The following is a 20,935-nucleotide window of genomic DNA, read 5'->3' as shown; positions in this document are numbered from 1 at the left end:
GTGAGTGTGCACGCGAGACTTCCTAAATAATGCTTAAACAAATTAATTTTGCTATTCTTCTATCTCCCGTGGTATTGTTGACTTTTTGAAAGTGCATCAAGTAAATAATTCCAGGCTCACCTGCTTCGGGCGGCTACAAGGCACGGCACAGTCTTCATGGAAACACGTTTCTTTCCATTACCCCTTTCCTTGTGACAGTACAGATAAAATTCACTAAGCTGAAAGCTAACCAAGGCCAAGGAAAGACTCACGGAAAACAGCTAAGTCATCCTTTACATAGCAAATGTCACTCCAGACAGACATAGCACCTGAAAACCCTTTTCTAGAATGTATCCCCAAGTCTTCTCACTCCTCAAATACCTTGTGTGGGGGAGATGGTGCAGAGAAGCAGGGAGCTATGACGTAAGCCCTCTGCCCCTCGGGAAGCAGGAAGTCACTGGGAACATCCCGTATTCAGCCCTGCTTCAGTTATACATGAAGACAAAATAAACTATAATTTGGGGGAATGATATTCCCCTTGGATTCAGCCCACCAGCCCACTTACGCTGTTGAGTGTTGGGCACAGGAGGCTGAAACAAATCCCTACTTCCCAGGGGACTCTCTAGTCCCTGGCTCTCCTATTTCAAGCCTAGATGGAAAACTACTCGTGCACTCAGCTTCACTCAGGTCTTTTTCTTTTTTAAGTATGTTTTATTAATGTATTCATATTATATCTCAATTGTTACCCCATTCCTTGTATCCTCCCATTCCTCCCTCGCGCCCATTTTTCCCTTACTCCCCTCCTCTCTGACTGTGACTGAGGGGGACCTCCTCCCCCTGTATATGCTCATAGGTTTTATCCTCAAAACTAACTCTCTCCAGGATCCCAGTCCAGCCAACCCCCGCCCAGTAGGACTGAGTGTTGGATGAGAAGCCGTACAGACGCCACCAGAGACAGGCACAGAGTGCCATGTCAGCCAAGTGGTGGCAAGCAGGGGAACAGAAGGTTATTCTAATGACGTAAGCCACCCAAGGGACCAAGAGGGACTGAAGGAAGCCAGGGACACAGAATGAACACAGAGACGTAAGTGATGGTGCTGCTGACACCGTGAGAGTGAAGAAGGCCGATGCCTGGGACGGAAAACCATAGTCACGTCAACATGATACACCTTGTGACAGGAAAGTACCCTCTATGTGTGTTTGCTTTACCACTTCAGGGTTAGTGGTAAGCATATAGTGACACATTTAATTGATAACGTTCTCTAATAAAATGAAACAGGAAGTCTATTCATGTTCCAGCAGAAAACAAGGACATAAACTATCATTCAAAAGAGGTTTGGGGTTTTCATTTCATTGATATTCCAAATTCACTTAAATGACACAAGAAGATGTCATACTACTTTCTTTGAATAAATATGTTTTGTAAATAGAGGAAACAAGAGGAGGAAAAGCCCAGAAGATAAAAGAAAATGTCTGTGTAATTTCTAAATTGCTGCTGTTCTCCATCAGGATGATGCCAAGAGACTGAAGGAAGGGCTCTCAGCTGTCACACAGTCAATGGCCTCCGTTTTCTACAATCTGCCCCTGTGCCCATGAAGACAGACTTCAGTAATTTCTAGACTTTACAGTTACAATTCCTTTGCTTGACCCTGCATGATCACCAAAGAAACTAAGAAAGACTAATAATCCAACAAGCATGAGCTAACCAAAGCCACATCACTCCTATACATAGGTGTTGAAAAGTTTATAGAACAGTGTCAGGTACAACAGAAAGCAATGTGGGCTTGAAATTAAGACTGCTAAAGGATCGATTAAAGGGGCATCTTTTATTTTCAAATGTCAATCAACAACAGAGGTGAAAAAGAAGTCACAAAAAGGGGGCTTCTTAAAATACCATGTGTGGGTAGTGTTCACTTCTCTCCTAATTATACGATAACGATGCTGGCTCAATTTTTTAATATCAATATATAAAGTATAAAAGGAGCCTAACATAGTATAATATGATAGATTTGCATTTAAAGTGTAACTAAAAAAATTCAAAACCTACAAAGGAAACAGTAGATACCACCACAAAGCTAGCAGATGTTACTTAGGGTCATCTGTACAAAAACATAAGCATATGCTAAAGAAATCTGACACTATCATGGAATCAGTTGATGTCTAAAATAATAGCAGCTCCTTATGGCAATATGGTAACATCCGTATCAAATGCACAGCACACTATGTTGCAACAGTGTGTGCAGACAAAAGAGCATTGCTCGCAGCAGTAATGACTGGGGATCTGACTAAGTTGGAAATGGAATACAAGGTTACTTCCAGGGTACAAAATTAGTGCTAAGTTGAAAGTGATGCATGGTTTGAATTTTCAGAGTTGGCATTTCATCAATCCTACTTTGTCATCTATAAATTCAGAACAGACCACACAGCAGTGGTTTTATTTACTCAAGAATAATGCAAAAGATGGGTGCTCTTTCTAAAGATTTATTTATTAATGTATAAGAGTGTTCTAATTCTATGTATGCCTGCGTGGCAGAAGAGAAGATCAGAACCCATTATAGATGGTTGTGAGCCACCCTGTGGTTGCTGGGATTTGAACTCAGGACCTCTGCAAGAGCAATCAGTGCTTGTAACTACTGAATCATCTATACAGCCTGGGTAGGTATTATTATTCTTAAGGCCAATGATAATACTAAGTCTAGGATACAAACAAGAATCCCTTTATTGGTGGTTTTTGTGTGGTGTCCCATATCTATTGGCTAAGCAATATGTAACTGGGGCTCAATATCTTAACGCAAAGTACCGCACAGCCAAAGAAGTGTGGCATCTACTTCAACTCAGAAGGCTGGGGTCTTCTGTGATGGTCATAGTCATATCTCCAAAGCAATGAGTAATATACACAATGAATGTTAATTAATACTGCTGACTAAAGAACTTTAAACACTCAAATCCAAAAGGCATCATGTAGGTTTCCTTGTTGGCATTCATGTTGTACCCTCTAGGATCCAGAGCACATGATTGCCTACATGCAACAGGACACAGAAGTCTGTCCGGTGAGCACCTAAGATTCTCACACACCAAGATGACTCCAGGAAAACAAATGGTGACCTGTAAGACATTTGTTTTCCAAGATGTTTCTAGTCCTGGAACACATTTGGTCCTGATGCAAAGCAGTCAAACAACCTGAGAAATGACAGTTCTCTTTGGCTTAGATGCTAAAGACATTTTTTCCTAAAATATGACAAATGTTAAACTTAATAAAAGTAAACACCTTTTATGGAAATTTTAATCTCTACAGTTTTATGGGAGCTTACTAGTCTCATAAGATAATAAGTATTTAAAATGAAATATTTAAATATATGTGGGCTATTAGTGAGGCTACTAAAATATAGTATTATCTAACAAGATTTTCAACAGTATTAACATTTTATCTGCATAATGGTACATCAGAGGAACTTACTGTCACCCTTTTATATTTTCCCAGCATAGAAACATACATAAAGTATAAGGGACCCCAATACATGCCAACAGCTGCCCACTCCCATTCATGCTATTCTCCCTGCACAGATGGATAGACACGGTAGCTTGACTGATATGTTTGTAACATCCATAAACATACCAGTGGGCCAAACATTAATAGTTACATTAAACCAAAACCATATGGAGATTTTATGAAGTGAGCAAACTTTTTCTAATCTTAAAGTGCTATAAAATTATTTTCTATATTAAAAGTGACATATTTACAAACTGCTATTTCTCACTTGTATTTTCATAATAACTGCTGGGAATGTTCAAAGATCATAACCTTATCAACATCTAACAATATTTTTGGAATAAAAAAAAAAAAAAAAAAAAAAACTAAGCTGCCATTAGTCCTAAGCAGCAGCCTCCATTCTATAAGAAACAACACGCAGGCAGGAGAGACCCCAAGGCTTCTGGGAAAACAGGCCTTTTGCTTCATGGAGTTTGACTTACAGTCTTCCAGGAATGATCTCCTTTGCTTATGCTTGTTTCCCTTCTGCGGGGCATTGACCTAACACAGGGTCTTCAGGAGGATCTGTAGCAGGGACAATGCTTTGCACTCACTTGAGAATGAGCTTCAGCAATACCCACGACCCATCAGTCACCTGCTCTGAACAACGGCATCACCATTGCTTCAACAACACCCACGACCCATCAATCACCTGCTCTGAGCAATGACATCACCATTGCAGCGTTCTTTCCCCTTGAACTCTATGGTCTCCAAGTTCCATCTGGGACAGTTTCCCTTGTGTCCATTCTCCCATCTTCACACGTGGCCTCCCAGTCTCCTGGTATACTAGCTACCATCCTCCTCCTGCAACCTGTTGAGGTATCCTGCCACCTTGATTGCCTTTCTGAACCCAAATTTCATTTCCAAATAAAAACAAAAGCCTTGATTTCCACTAACATTCAGCCTGCACCGCTCCTATTGAACACTCAGGTTGAGAGAACATGCTAGCCTTGTTTGCAAGTGCTGTATCAATCATCTCTCTGTCCTCATGAGCATGTGTGATTCTACACAGACCACGCCATGTACTTATTCCTCAAATAAGCCCAAATGTTCCAAGCACAGTCTCAAAACAAAATCTCAGTGTTGTTTTCCTTTGCCTTCCTAACTTCCAGTCAGACTCAGAGCCCACCCTCAACGCCACTCTCACGCCGTTGTTTCCCTGGTTACTCCTCCCGTCCATGGAACATGATCATTTTTCCTTAGATTGTTGTCCATGTTCATGCGAGATGCCCTGGAATACCTCACCTGCATAAAATGTAAATCACCGAGTTATTATCTTGCTGCTGTGTCTCCCAAGTGATTGTATAAACCTTGAGGTAGGAACCATCAAACTGATTATAGTGTCAGAAGCCCCAGCACATAGTGAGAGCTTCCTAAATAAAACAAATAAATGACTTGAGAGAGGCACTAATTAAAACTATGCAAAAGTACCACATCTCATCTCTCGCACTGGTTTTAGGGAATACTCCTTTGAAGAACATTGCAGCACACACCTTGGGTGGTTCACAACTGCCTGTATCTCCATCTCTGGGGAGATCCCAACCTTTTGCCTCCACAGACCCTCTCATTCACATGTACAAATATACCCTCAGACATGCGTCTGTACACATAATTAAAATAACTAAAACTAAATAATGCGTTAAAGTTCGTACTTTCTTCATTTACTCAGAAATTACAAATGGATAGCAAAATGCAACAAACTCTTGGTAACTGTCTTAAATGTCCAAAGAAGCCATATGATCTTGTCTGAAAGGTTTTAGGGGCGGATTTGGGACCCTGAGTCTTCACTATCACTATGTGAGATAGGGGACCCACAATTCCTGAGGGTACTCGAGGATTCTAGTTCCCCGAACACCAGCATAAGAAGACCAGCAGGCACCTGGGTCATACTGCCAAACTTTGGATCCAGTCAATTCCACTTATTGGTCAGGCTTAGGGCAAGTTATTTAAATGCCCAGAGTACTAGGGACAAGATTCTCTTTTAAACTACAAGTCTTATTGCAAAGTTAAGCAATAAAGTGCACTTAACATAGAGCCTGGTGGTACAAACACCAATTGGTGTGTGTTCACTATTTGCAGCCAAGCATGGGGCACTGTTGTGTAGCAACAGTAGACATTTGCACAATACTGTTTCTGATGCAAAATCTTGGAGTAATCACAGGAATCCCTGATGCCAGCTGGTATGCTAGTTTATCCTCGTGCATACTATAAGTGCATAGCATTATACCAATGATGTAAAAAACAAAAACAAAAACAAAAAAAAACCCTGTAAGAACATTTACTCTGTGTGTCTGTCTACTTGCATGCCTAGCTCTAGATTTAGTCATTTCTTACACTGAGAACCCCTAAAGTCTTGTTTTTGTGTCAAACTTTAGCATAAGGTTCAATTTCCAGTAGTGCCCTCTCCTTGCTTCCTTTCCCTAACTTCTGCTAGCACACCATGGCTTTGAGAATCCCAAGATCATAGGCAGAATCACAGCTACTAAGACTTCCTTTTCCTTGGTACCACATGTATATACGTATGCACACAGACACATAACTCATCCCACAGCATGGGACTCTCTGTTATCCAGCCCCACACTTCTAAAACTGTGCCAGGGATTCAGTCATTCAAAGGCTTTTGAGTGGGCCATGGTTATAACTTGGTGACAATGCTCTTGTGCATTATCAATGTAACCTGTAGTGTTACCATCTAGTTTCAGGACACACTAGATGCAGTAACAAGCACAGGATGGCGATGGGCAGCCTAACAGTGAGGCATCACAACCGCAACACATCCTGGTCCTCTAAAGCCCACTCTATCAAACTGCAGTGGGCCCAAACATACCCTGATGTAGGCAACCATCTCTTCTTGCATCCAACAGTGTCTGTCTGTACCCACTGCCTTGGTTCTGAGTCTGTATCTTGGCCATGTGTGTATTTCTGCAGTCTTCTGGAGAAGGCCAAGCTCTGGACAGTGCCATCTGCTTCACAGCTCCAATCTATTGACCTTTGCCACCCCTGTCCCTGAGGTGACTCCTACTGTATGTCTCTGAGGGACCAGTGAAAGATTTGCCCCATTGCCCAGGGGACAAATGTGTACTAGTTCCATTTCCAAAGAGCCAACAGGACTAGAGAGAAGGGAGAGAAAAAAGAAGAAAATAGGTTAAGTTTGAAAGTGTTTTTGGATGGGCTCTTCAGCTTCTGGAATAAAACACTAATCCACAGAAGTCGGAGTGGCCAGATAGGATAATGACCATTTCAAGTTAGTAGCAAATCACAGTTGTCAAAAACAATCAACACAATGACTGTAGTGAACAGCACAATGGTTTTTACACACTTAGCTATCACTAGCCAATTAATCCACAAATAACAAAAGTCTGGAACTTGAGATCCCCTGCCTTGGCCTCCTGATTGTCACCATACCCAGCCTAGGACTCAGTCACTTTTCTTGTTAACGGGCCACTGAAACTGTATGAGTCTCTCCATTCTACACTGAAATAAACATTTTGAAAATTATACCTTCCTGTGTGAAAAAATACATTAAGACTAAATCCTGGCAGGAAAGAAAACAGTCGTAACTCTTTCTTTCATTCTCAAAAGCACTGGGCTGGGGATCAAACCCAGGGCCTCATAGGCATTCTCTGCCTGAGCGACATCCCTAGATCAGAAGTGAACACCCCCACTCTCTGTGCTAGTACAACAGTGTCTGAGGAAGTCACCACCAGCCTTTTGCACACATTAATGTAAATAAATTAAAATTCAATCTCATTTCAAATTATGTTCTTCTGTCATACTGGCCATGTCTCTGTTGCTCAAATAGCTACAGACAGGGCATGGGTCCTGTGTTGGTCAGCTCTGCATGCAGCATGCTAGGTCTGACTAGCAGTCCTGCAAGACAGAAGTCATTCTACATTTGTTTTATGTTGTTTTTATTCTTTGTTTTGTTACAATGAAGACCAATTTATCTTAATAAAAAATATCTTGGGCAATTTTTACGCGATAAACAGGCATCTTAAAAACGTTATTGCCAGGCAGAACACAGGTCCCATGTAGAATTGAAGCTGTAAATCTGTCCCCTAAGAATACCTTCAAGTTTGATAGCTTTGGAACATCCCACACTGAGACATTTTCTTATTAGTGTGCAGAGTGATGACTCAAAGCGTCACGTCTTACTAATTACTGCGTCCCTAATTCCCATGAGGAATAGGTCATTTTGGGGGCTAGCGCCCGCTTCCATTATTTGTGACCACACGGCCCCCTGACAGATGTCTCAGTTTGGGTGTAAGCTGCAGAGTTCTGGGTATCTGTTTCGCTCACAGCTGTTCCCAGATAGCTTAGGCAGATTAACACTTAGAACAAGCCCTGCTAGGCTAAATCTCAAGTAACCACCAGCCCCCATTAACAGTGAGCGTTCCTTTTTCTCATTTTCACAGTTTTCTGCATTACCTCTCCTGTTGCTGTTCGTACCAACTTAAAGATGGAGAAAATCATTTTGCCTCGTAACAAGAGACGCTTTCTAGACTCTGCCCTGAAGCCAGGCTTTCTTAGTTTTGTTTTCTGGTCACTGATCTAATTCAGCTGAGTTCAGGGCTGTGGTGGGAATGTTTTGTTGTTGTTGTTGTTGTTGTAATAAAACAACTTTAAATTATGTCAGAGGTAGTAAATATGTGAAAATAGAGTTGGAAATTATAATTAAAAATTGAAACCCTCACTTTAAATACAAATGTTTGAAACATATTTTAATAAGATTATACTCTGCTTAGAAGTTTGGAAAAGACCACTTGAACATGAAACAAAATTAAGATGTGATGGGTGGTTACTTCTGACCATCATGAAAAAATCTGCTAATAAGTAGACAAGGCTTGTGAAGAGGCGGTTGCTTATTTCCCATCATGCCCTGCTGCTGGGAAGATACACACACCAGTTTCCCATATGGTCCTTCTAATGAGAAAGTCACACAAGTTGCAAAGTTCCTGCCATAAAACAAAAACACTTCTCCACATTCACCAAAAGGCTGAACCCACTGACCATTCAAAGCTTACTCAGACATTTCATTACGTATAAAATACCCTGATTTTTATTCTTTAAATTACAGCTTTACAGGTGACTGGAACTGTTGGTCCTTAGAGGTTTTGGTATAATGCAAATCCTTCATTTTGCAGGTGAATCAATTGTCACTCATCAGGTTTGCTGACTTGTCCAAGTCACTTACACACTTGGAGGTCCCAGAGCTAAGACCTAAGAGCCTTCCATTTCCATACCTGAAATATGCTCTACACCATATATGCAAATATGCCAGGAATGTGGGGGCTCCATTAACATATTCTCACACCCCAAGCTGTTGAGCTTTAGAGAATTATGAAGATAATCTGGTGAGTCATTACCACCATTTATAATGGAAACCAGAGTGACCTTCACAGACCAATGGTGAGATGTGCTCTGTGAAATTTTCATGTTAGAAGATCATATGTCTTCACAGGTGTGTGTCATGCTTTTCTGTTTGTTCAGAGCCCTCACTTCAGAGCAGTGAGAAAGAACAGAGGAGGTATGTTCCCAGAATGAGCAGCACTGTGGGCCATTAATACATACCAAAGAGACCATGGATATGCATCATTTGTGAATGATTTACAACTAAGCTTGACCCAGCCCATGCTTCCAATCCTTGCTTCTTCTTTTTTTTTCATTTTATTATTTTACTCATATTACATCTCGATTGTTAGCCCTTCCCCTGTTTCCTCCCATTCTTCCCTCCCTCCCACTTCCCCCCTTCTCCCCTCCCCTATGTCTGTGATTGAGGGAGACCTCCTCCCCCTATATATGCTCTTAGAATATTGAGTCTCTTCTTGGTAACTTGCTATCCTTCCTCTGAGTGCCACCAGGTCTCCCCATCCAGGGGACGTGGTCAGAAAAGGGGCACCAGGATTCGTGTGAGAGTCAGATCTCACTCTCCACTCAACGGTGGAGAATATCATGTTCATCGGCTAGGTCTTGGTAGGGATTCGAAGTTTACTGCCTATATTCTCCTTGGCTGGTGCCTTAGTTTGAGGAGGACCCCAGGACCTAGATCTGCCTGTCATAAAGTTCTATCAGTTGCTTTTGTCTTACAGGAAAGAGATAACAGCTGATCACACAAGACAGTAAAGCATCGTTGTGCTTAGGATGTAAAAAGTCTTGCAACATTTGTATCAATCTAATACTTCAAAGTACAGATCACCACTTGACAAACACATGCTCCTAGAAGTGTCGATGGTGGAGACAGAAAATAATGTAATAGGAAATCACTGCTGTTGAAATTATTGAACTCTGGAGACATCTGAGCTAGTAACAGCACAGGCTAACAGAGTGTAAAATAGGTGAATTTCAACAGTTGTGACTATGGACCAGACCTGGGCCAATAACAAGACTGGGCCAATAACAATCCATAATGGATCGAGGAGAGGCCCTCTACCTCCCCAGTGAGCTATTGGCTCTTGATGGATTCTGAAGGCAGAGCCCTCCAGGAGCCCACCAGGCTTCAGTGCATAAATCTAAACCCATAATCAAACAGATGATCCTAGCCAGGTTTCATCGGCCTCAAAAATTGAACGCTTGAATTATAGAAAAGAGCAGATGTTGACAGGGATGAGAAACTTTAGCGGGTAAGAGATTACAATAATCAGAATATACCTTATACACTTAGGAAATTACCAAATAATAAATTCGATAAAGGTTAAAAGAAACAAACAGGAAAATGTCAGTTGTATCTGCCCACGTCTTTCAGAGCTTCCCTGTGAATCATGGTACCTTATATCCAGTCCATTTGGGCTCAGTAATCTCACCTGAGTCCTCCCTCATTTCTGTAGGCTAGTGCTCCTTTCTAGGTCACAGATACTACTTTGACTACTACCTTACACCAGCATGAATAACCTCATGGAAGATCCACAAATAAGGTGGTCACAATGTGCCGTCCTAATGAGATCATCGAGGACTATTGCAGCAATACAAAAAGAAATCATTCCCTGGATTGGATGATGCTTTATGGCTCATTTAATTTAGATTATTGAGCCAGACTCCTGGTCTCCAAAGGCCTGAAACTGAGCAAAACAGAAACTCCCTGATAGACCCTCACAGCAAAGCAGGTTAAAACTAACTCTTATTTTAGAAATCCAGGAACAATACAAAGTTAAAGACACATGCAAGGAGCTTGCCCTCTGATGAGAATGGAAAGCTCATTTGTGTCTCAGTATATGAGTCCCAAATGCCTAAAGAGAATGAGAGGGAAATAGAAAATGAATGATCATTAGTTTTAATGAGTGTAAACATAGAAGCATTGAAAGAAGAGAAGAGGAAGTCAATTCCAGGTAGCAGTAGTCACATGGAAAACAGACCATGAGGCTCTACTTCTGTCATCCTGTCTATCGCAAGACAGTGGTAGTGGAGGAATGCACTGGGAAACAGAGATGTAGAGTTGAGCAATGTAGATCATGGAGACCTTGTGCTATGTTAGCTGGTGTGTCTCCCAGCCCATTCCCTACTATTCAGTGGGTTGTCAAAGAGACAAACGTGGCTCCATTTGGCAAAGTAGGAACCAAGACTCGCCCCTCTCATCAAGAAACTTTCACTTTAATGTGCACCATACTGGAGATCCCTTAAGACTGTTTTTTATAAAGAGTTCTGGTTCTTAAAGTGGAGGAGGAGGGTGATAATCCCCCCTGTAGAGGATGAGGAGTCGATACTTAACATGGTACAAGGCACTAGGGAAAACTAAAGCTCATGAGGCCAGCAATCAGTCACAAACATGTTCGTTCAGTACATGTTGTCCAGTGTGTCTGGTACTTGCCAGGATACTGAGAGTAAATAAAACAGAAAGTCTGGCAGCCTTCCTTCCTCCATCCAGATCTGAACTCCATCACCCTTCACTGGAATTGTGCACTTAAGCTACAACGTGTGGATGACAACAATGCTCTCCTTACCTCTGCCTAAGGATTGCTGGCCTTGAACACAAGGGAGGGAGCTGAGGTAAGTGAATCCTAACCTCTTTCCCTGTAGGGTTGGTGGAAGCAAAGAGTCAGGTTAAGGCAAAGGTCGTAGATCCCGCCTAATGGATTCATCTATAAACTCAGGCCTGCTCCCTTGCTGCTCCGGGAACAGCAAAGAGGAGAGAAGAGAGGTGGCTCCGTGGTAGGGAGAATTGAGCAGGAGGTGAACAGCTGGTTAAGGGAAACCAACCGTTGATTGAACAACCAGCTAGAGGAACTAGTTATTGAGGAGAGGTTGAGGAATGGAGGAAAAAAAATACTTGGAGACTCAGGCATATGCCATATAAGCTGAGGACTCAAAGCCCAGGGAAACTTTATTTTCCATCTCTCTATCTGTTTCTGTCTCCATCTTGCTCGCTGTCTCGCTGACTCCTTGTTCCCCTTGGGCCAACCCCAGTATTTTATTAAAATGAAGTTCAATTTTTTCATTACCAAGTATATCATAATTTTTCTCATCTTCTACAATCAGTATGGCATTCAAATATCAACAAAGTAATAGAACAGTCTAATAAGGAAATACAAAAAGTTCTGTATAACCTACAATAAAGCATACAGCAAATAAATAAATAAATAAATAAATAAATAAATAAATAAATTGCCAAGCAATGCTCAGCATCAACTGACTGTTATTTCTTAAATAATACTCAGGAAAGTTTAATCATAAATTTCTCCATTGGGTTTATAAGATTGTCATAGCAACATAGCTTGAGCTAAATGTTCTCTAATAAAGAAAAACACTTGACTTACTCCCAGTCCCAAACCAACAGGTGTGCTATTCAAGCCTAGGCTAAGTACCAAGGGGTCCTTTACTGTAAAGTATCTGTAAAGCGTGATTTCAGAGCCCACCTTCTATTGCTCTCAAAGCAGATTCTGAAGAGACTTCTCTACAGGTCACAGTATCTAGCCAGGTCCTATCATGTCCAGGTCTTAACTTTCTTCCATGCAGTTTCTGCTTGGGTGCTCACAGTCAGAGCAAAAAACTCTTATTGTCTCAAGGGTTTGGCCAGATGCCCTCTTTCAACATCCTCTCTGGGAAAAAAAGTTTTCCCTGTATGAATTTTCTTAGGGCTGAGAAATAAAGAGAAAAAGACAAATTTAGGAGAAAAAGCAAATTACACCTGGACCATACATAATATTCAGGGGAGTGGTGATCAGCTGGCAACCTTTGAACTTTGTCAAGCAAAGACTCAACGGCTGCTCTGGATGTCTAGTGATCATGCTGGACAGTCGGAGGTCTCTGGAACTTTGTCAAGCAAAGCCTCTGTGACTTATCCTCATGTCTGTGATACTCCCATAAGCATAGCACTAAGCACTAAGCATAGCACTACAGCACACCTGCTGATTTATTACTAACACCGACAGTTCTTTCTGGATTCACATCTTATCTGACCTTCTGAAATGCAGTAACCCCCCTCACCCACCCGGGGTGTGTCCCTGGGGGTATCTGAAGCTATTCATGATCCTGAGCCCAATATATGAGCACTGCAGAACAATACCAATTGATTGGTCCAACATCAATGGTAGCTACAAAGCGACTTTGGGGCACTTAACAACACAGTGTGGTTATCCTGAACAGTTGGCTACACTGTCAAAGAAGCATATGTAGAGTCATAACAGACCAGACTCCTTTAGAACACCAAAATTTACAAGCATATAGAATGAAGTCTACAGGGGAGACTAAAAATCTGGGTCCTGTCGGCATCAAGCCAATGGAGGAATTGAGTCACAGTTACCCACAGGAGAAATCACTAAAGGGAAGGATTGTAACTTCCCATTTGATTGCGCAATCAGAAAATTGTTTCTAACCTTTTCTTGGACACTTTCAGCAGAGAGGAAGAGAGTAGGTCTCCCAGAATTGAGGGACAATTCAGCAGTGACTCAAGACCTCCCTTGAGTCATGTGAGACCCCGTTTATCTAGAAACCCATTAGACAGCCTGAGAAGGAGGCAGGGAAACAAGAGAGGGGGGAATCTTTGAAAATCTCTATCATGGACTGTTAGAAAGGTCAAGCCCTGAGCAATGCGCCATGCTTAAGTAAAGGAGCTGAGAGGAAGAAGGCTAATGCCTACAAAGGAGGAGGCAGCATCCTTCCTAAGCCCAAAGAGACAGACTTGAGAGGTGACCAACAGCCCCACCATGGCCATGGGTGGGCATGAGTGAAGTGGAATGCAAGCCAGAGTCATCAACATGGATGAGGCTTGGAAGGTGCACATTTTCATAAGGATTTGACAGACCATCAGTGATGGGAAGACTTGGAATAGAGGTGGAGCAATTCAAATTAAAGAAGAAAAACTGTGGAAGAACTTTATTTTCTACTAACTTAAACCTGGATTTCTTGTCATCGGGCCTCTGTTTACCTCTGGAAGACTCTATTACAATCTTTACTGATGATTGTCAGTTACTATTCTTGGGCAAAAACCTTTCGTTTTCTGATCATAAATTTATTCCTTCCACCTAAACTATCTTTCCAGAGCCCATCATAAATTTAGTGAGATGAATTCTCTTCCCCCAAATTCATTACCTCTTGGAACCTTGAAAAGAACCATATTGGGAAATAGTCTACCATGGTAATTCAGCTAAGAGATCACCCTAAAATTAGGGTGGCTCTTAACTAAAGTGGCAGCCGACCTTATAAGAAGGGGAGGGGACACGTGGAGACCTCGTAAGCCCATGTGAGGGAAGGAGTTGTGTAACCACACACCATGGAATACTAAGCTAAAGACAGCAGGAAGGATTCCCTCCGTGGTCCTTGAGGGGGGATTGGGAACTGAACTTAGGACCTCACACATCCCCTGGCAAGCAGCCATAAACTATCCCACTGAACCCTCACTGTGGCCCCTCACCCAACATCTTAGTTTCTAACAACACTGCAAAGCCTTATAAAATACCATTAAGCTCAATTTTCCTTCCCCTCACCCACTGAATTTTTAGGAACTAGAGACTTAAATAACCAATCAATCCTCCATAATTCCCCTATTATCAGTCTCTTTTGAGCACACTGAAGTTCTACAAGAGGGGGCCACACCCAGTGGACCTTTAGATTGCCTCACAGAGTACTGGTTACTTCACATCTGATGAATGACTGATGGGTGTCAGTCTCAACCTTTAGAGTCACATCTTCAGGTGTCAGGTGAAGATGCTTGCCCTCCTGCTCCACCGCCAAAGCATTTAACAGCAGCTGTGAGCGCTGTTATCCCTTATGAGATAAGGGAATAACTGCTTGAAAGACTGCTATCTTCCCTAACAAGACCTAATATGCTAAACTGAAAACATTCCTTTATTTAAAGGAAAAGAGCCAAAACTAAGTGCTGGTGTACCTAAGCCTCCCACGTCGACTTGTAGACCCACACATGCGTCATCTCTACAGAGAAGGATAACACAACTTTCACTCTAAGTCAGCCTTGAACTCAATAAGTGAACTGTGGTCACTATGGTCCTACTTGCTTACCCTGCAAACAAGCCCATCAATTAGTCACAATTCTGGCAGCAATGGCCTTTATAAAATACATTAGTGTCTTCACTCATTATACTCAAGGTGGACAATTTGGGGAAGATCAAATAGCACTTTGTTTCATCAAGGAAACCTCTGACACACTATGAGTCTAAAAACTGAATGCTCAAGTAACAGCTCACCGACACCATGCAATAACGCCCTGAGGCATCAGGACACCAGCCTCTTCATGGGATGTCAGGCAACAACAGCCTTGGCCTCTCCTCTACCACACATTCCAGCACCTTGTCCTCCAAAGTGTCGTGTGGTTTGGGTCTCTCTTCTACTTTGGAGCCGCTTTCACTCATTTCTCTTCCGTCACACCAATGCTAATGCAACAGGGTGCTTCCTTCAAACAGTCACCTAATACCTGCTCTTTACCCCGCTGGATTTAGTAAAATGTCTCTTGGGCCGTTCCACAAATAAAAAGCGCCAGGTTTCTGAGGCTCCAATATTAGAAGCTCAAGGTGGTTTAAATACCAGGTGTTAATTGCAAAGAAAACTAGTGTGTTCACATGAAGGGAAGAAAACCAAAGGGTCTCAGGGCAAAATTAAACAGAATAAGCACTTGCAAACTTCAGAGTAATAAAACTGTCAAGAGAGCTTTTCAAATTCTATTTCCAGAAGTGCTAATTAAACCTATTTTTCCTCAACCACCATTCACTATAACACAGCACTTCTTTCTTCATGTCACCGTTTCCCTTTGTGCTGCAGCCCCGGCCTACACTGGTCTCACTGCAGTCTCTGAATTGTGTCAGCTTGTACTTTAAATTGGTTCCTTGGGCTAATCCACGTTCTAGTTACAAACATTTATAGTCCCTAACTCGAGTTGATTTACGGTCTAACAAAAAGATTCCACATCCTGGCGCCTAGCTAGCAGTTTCAAAGGTTTGTGGCAAATATTTCACCTTGGGTTTTCAAAGGATGTGAAAACATTTTACCTAAAGCCCAAAGTGGTTTTCCCTGCACATGTTGCTCAGGTGGAATTCACACTTCTCCGCAATGCTGGTCCCTGACTGGATGGTTTCATTTTGTTAGACGTTTGAACAAGAAACTTTTTTACAATGACTTTTCTATTTTAGGATAAATCTTGGCACAAGGAGTCGTCCCCCACCCCCACCCCCGGGGGAGGGGGAGCGGCGTAGGTGGGGGGGCGGGGAAGAGTCAGATGTTTTTAATCTTATCAACTCTTAGCTAGTTAAAACAAGCTGTGAAACCACATTCCACTGTTCTCAAAGTCACCTCTAACCGAAGACCACTTGTAAAACTTCTACTGCAAAGTGCAGCACCCCAAATCTGTGATGTGATATTCTATAGAAATTCATTAAAAATCGGGTTTCAAAACTTGTTTCAGGTGGAAGATGGACTGCAACTTCCTAGTATACAATCATAACTCCTACAGGAGGCTAGGAAGAGGAGGTTCAGAGGGGTTTGGGTGACAGGAGGAAGTGGCGTGGCGGCTGCGGATGTGGGGGGCATGGGAAGGTGGGGGCCACCACTCACCCGCCGCTGGGAGCTCAGGCTGGATGCGTCGCCACCGCAAGACCCGCTTGCCCAGCACCACATCGCAGCTTTCCCTCCGGATCTCGAAAATGCCTCTAAGCAGAACCCGCTCAGGCTCAGCAGACACCTTTGGGAGTTCTGGGGACTCGACAGATGCCCCTTCCTCCAGGGCGCCCACGCGGCTCATGCGTCTCCCCCGGAGCATGGTGGGGCGGCGCGCTGGGCCGAACCAGGGACCCACAAGAGGCCTTTTAGGTAGGAAGAGTGGGTACAGCAACCGCCTGGGCCTTGTTCCTTGCTGCCAAGGCAACGGAGCTCACGCTTGAAGGGAGGCGGGGCGAGAGGGCGGAGCCACAGAAGCTTCTTATTTCCCTTGGGCCAATGCCCTCCCTAGGTCATGCTACCCTGTAGTTGGCTGAGCTCAGGGAGTTGACCAAGCATTCTTCAAATTTGTCCGCCATAGGCATCACCTGGTCTCTTGTTAAATAAAGTGCACGTTCTTATCAGATAGGTTTAAAGGGTACCTGAAATACAGAGTGGTGCCACTGGCCTTTGATCTCAGCCTTCAGGAGGTGGAGACAGGCAGACTTGAGTTCCAGACCAACCAAAGGTACATAGCAAGTACCAGGCCAGCTAGCACTACATAGTAAGACACTGTCATTCATAAATAAATAAATATCAACATGCATCTCTCAGAATCAACTTACTGAGTGATTGCAGAAGTTGCAGGCTAACGAGACACAGAAGAGTTTCAATGTGGAAGGCTCTGTCCGCCTTTTCAGGGGTCTCCCCTGAGATTCCTGAAGGGGCGACATTACCTCTATGACTACATCTGTATGCCTGCCCAGGAGTAACCATAAACCCCTGCTTTGCATAGACAAACGTGCACCTTACGAAACTAACATTCTGGGGCAAGCACATCCATACTGTAGTGTATTGATTTAGAGCCCTACCTTTTCCTAGACACTTCCTCTTCACCCTCAGCTCTTCCTGGATTTGCTGCTGTTACAAAGAGACTACAAAGAGTCAGGATTTCCCACCAAAACATAGCCTCCAGGGACACCTTTAACTTCCTCCTGGTGTTAGGGGCTGTTCTCCACCGTGATTGGATATTAGAGTTACCTGGGAGTGTTGTTGCTGTTTAATCCAACTGTCCTGATGACACTTGAAGACAATTAAAATGCAATTTCCAGGGATAGAGTCCAGATTTCAGATACAATTCCCTCTGGAAGACCAATATTTAGCCAAGACTGAGAATCCCAAGTGTAAACAAGAGCCCAGTGTTGAAACAGACTAGGCAGTTAAAAGGGTTTTAAGATGTCCGTATAAGGCTATGGGTGGTGGGGGAGTCAGGTGTTGAATGGGGATTTATAACCAAGGTCTCCTGTATGACTGCCTAAGGATTCCATCCATCCCATAGGCAGCCAATTCACACTGTCCTGGTCACACTCAGGATGACTAGCTGCAGGAAGGTTTCTCTGGGCTCAAGGCTCACACTGTTTGCTGTAGATAAATCATTTCCAAACACAAATCTTCATCAGTGTGCCAGGTAAGCAGGGACTTCTCCTATCCAAGGCCCTGAAAGCAAATACTCAGCTTTCCCCAGCAATCTAGGAAGAGCCTCAGTTTGGTTTGATTGCAGCCAGGGAGCTAAACATCTTACCGGCAGTGACTGGTGGGTAAGGGCTGTGCCTGTCCCAGGAAGAGTTCAGTTCTAGACTTAATGTCTTGTATTCACAGCTGTCAGGCAGATTTGATCTTCTTGGCATCTTCAATGATCCCTGAGAGCCAAGGCAAACAGGCTAAGGCAATGGCTACTTCTTAGGACCTTTACAAAGAGGCAGAGTGCCATTTGTCAAGCTTCAGTCAGGCCAAGAGCTGCAAACATTGGCCTTGATTTGCCTTGAAGATGGAAACAATACAAGCTCCCACTCCTTACCTCTTATGAGCTATCCTCTTCAAGGGTTCTACACCTTTCTGTGCCCCTACACCCCAGGCCCAGGTCCTTAGGAACACACACACACACACACACACACACACACCACACCACACACACCACACACACCACACACACACTCTCTCTTTCTTTCTCTCTCTCTCTCTCTCTCTCTCTCTCTCTCTCTCTCTCTCTCTCTCTCTCTCTCTCTCTCTCTCTGTGGCTAGGCTTCAAGAGGTAATGTCATCAACTCCGGAACAGTCCCAGACTTCAGATGTTATGTTACAGTCAGCCATATCTCACCCCCATTTACCCAGCCAGTGTACCTCAGAGACATATGTAACTCACGATTTTCTACCACAAATATTTATTCTTCCAGGAAGGTTTTGAGTCAATGTCTTCAAGGCTTTAAGTCATGACTTTAAGAACCTCATGCACCTTTTTATCCTTGGTCTCATGGCCTCCCATTCAGCTCACTACAGATCCTGCGCGTTCCACCCTCATAACTCACTCCTGTCAGTCTGCCCTCATCTGCACTAGCATGCACCAAGACAGGAACCACATAAACTGGGTGTGATGGGACACACCTGTAATCCCAGCACTCAGGCAGAGAAGTGAAGGATGGAGGGTCAGAGGTCAAGGGTGTTCGTTGGCCATGTAATGAAGTTCAAGGCCAGCTTGAGTTACATGAGACTGCCTAAATCAAAATGAAGGTGTGGCTAAACCTCCCATTTTTTCCTGGGACGGATTTATTCCCTGACCCTTATACCTCCTTATCTGCCCTTTCTTCCATCGTCCAAGCCAGTGGTTTCATGTCCTTTCTGCTTCTAGTTGTGGATCGCCTTTCTTTGTCTGATTTTGATCTCACTCTATCCTTTTTTATAAGGAAACATGTGATTTTGTGAGGTTTGCATCAATAACCCTTAGCTCAGTTGCATTCACAAAGTCACTTTTCCTATAAATAATTATCTATTCAAAGGCTCTAGGGATTGAGATACACATAGCTGTAGGCTGTACTATACTCTCCTTTATTCTTCTTCTTTAAAGAAGTTACTGTTACCTTTCATATGCTTCTGTATATTTACGTCTTCCTGTATTGTCCTCCTTCCTCACTGAGTGAGGATGCAATTGGTATTAGAAGTGCAATATGAGAAGTATTCAGTAGGCATCACCTTGTTGCTGTATAAAATGAGCTCCTTGATGGCAGAGAAATTAACTTGCTCACCACTGAGACCCCAACATTTAGCATAGCTCCTAGTACATAGTAAATGCTCAATAAATATTTGAAACTGTTAATGAACCCCTTCAACGTTTGTAACAATGAGTCTAAAGTATCCCACATTTGTTCTCTTAGTTCCTGAAGACCCATTGTGTCATCATGGGTGATCCATACAAACACCAGTCATAATCCCCAAAGAAATACTCCTGAATGCCATAATTTCAAGTGTTGAAACCCTTAATGATTTTCAAAAATGCTAAAATCTATAATCCCCTAAATCATGACCCTGAAAGATGAAAAGACTCCAAGATGATAAAATCCTAGAAGTCTAATTCTGAAAACTCATGATTTTCATGAGGGGTAGTGGGACTTAAAAGAGATAGAAGGCCAAATTTTAAGACTTTTGGCCATGAAATACAGCAATGACAAAAACTTCACTTTTCATTTATGTTAGTGGTCTCCACTTGTGTGCCTGAAGAAGCCAGCAATGTCACCGACTAGCTCAACAATGTGCACAGTAGAGTTATGCAACAACCCACAAGATACACACGCCTAGAAGACAAAGTACTTGGCTTGTTTGAGGGTCATGAAGGACAGAAGCATGAAAAAAAGATGGATGTCCCAGTTTCTTTCTATTGCTGCGAAGACCACTCCGACTGCACCCCTTACTTTTCTATCGCTGTGATAAAATACCACGGCCAGACCAGCCTATTAGAAGGCATTGTTTGTGGCTTACAGTTTCAGAGAGTTGGAATCCATTATTGCAGACCAGAGTTAGGAGGCTGCTGAGAGCTCAGGTCTGAAACTTCACAGGAAGCAAAGAGACCTAATAACTTGAAATGAGTCAGTCTTTCAAAATTCCAAAGCCTGGCCACAGTAACATATGTTCTCATGCAAGGTCATGCCTGCTAATCTTTCTCAGATAGCCACTAACCAAGAGCAACATATTCAGAGGGCCAAAACTTACCAAGAACATCTCCCTCAAATGGCTACAATGACCAAACCAACTTGGCAGAGGAAAGGTTTATTGTCACTTACAGCTTAGAATCCATCATGAAGAGAAATCAGGGTGGAAAACCTAGGCAGGAACCTGGAGACAAGAACAGAAGTCATGGAGGGATGCTGCTTCCTGGATTGCTCTCCAGGTTTGCATTCAGCTACCCTTTGTATACAAACCGTGGGTGGCACTGCCTGTATTGGGCTGCAACTTTTCACATCAATCAAGAAAATGTCCAGACAGGCCAATCTGATGGAAGAAGTTCCTCAGCTGATGTCCTCA

At 43.0% G+C, this 20,935-nt stretch overlaps 1 protein-coding gene across 1 annotated transcript in view; it reads right to left on the bottom strand.

Annotated features, from left to right (window-relative positions):
• Cerkl (ceramide kinase like) overlaps positions 1-16,801 on the bottom strand; it is a 105,482-nt gene extending 88,681 nt beyond the window's left edge. The window contains exon 1 of the mRNA XM_051167129.1: positions 16,502-16,801. Coding sequence (XP_051023086.1) covers positions 16,502-16,706 — 205 coding nt within the window. The 5' untranslated portion in view covers positions 16,707-16,801. The remainder of the gene's footprint in view (positions 1-16,501) is intronic.
• Positions 16,802-20,935: the final 4,134 nt, after the last annotated feature.

This window comes from Acomys russatus, chromosome 24, assembly GCF_903995435.1.
Source record: "Acomys russatus chromosome 24, mAcoRus1.1, whole genome shotgun sequence".
NCBI lineage: Eukaryota > Metazoa > Chordata > Mammalia > Rodentia > Muridae > Acomys > Acomys russatus.
Note: the sequence above shows the minus strand (reverse complement) of the source record. Positions and strands in the feature narration are given on the sequence as shown.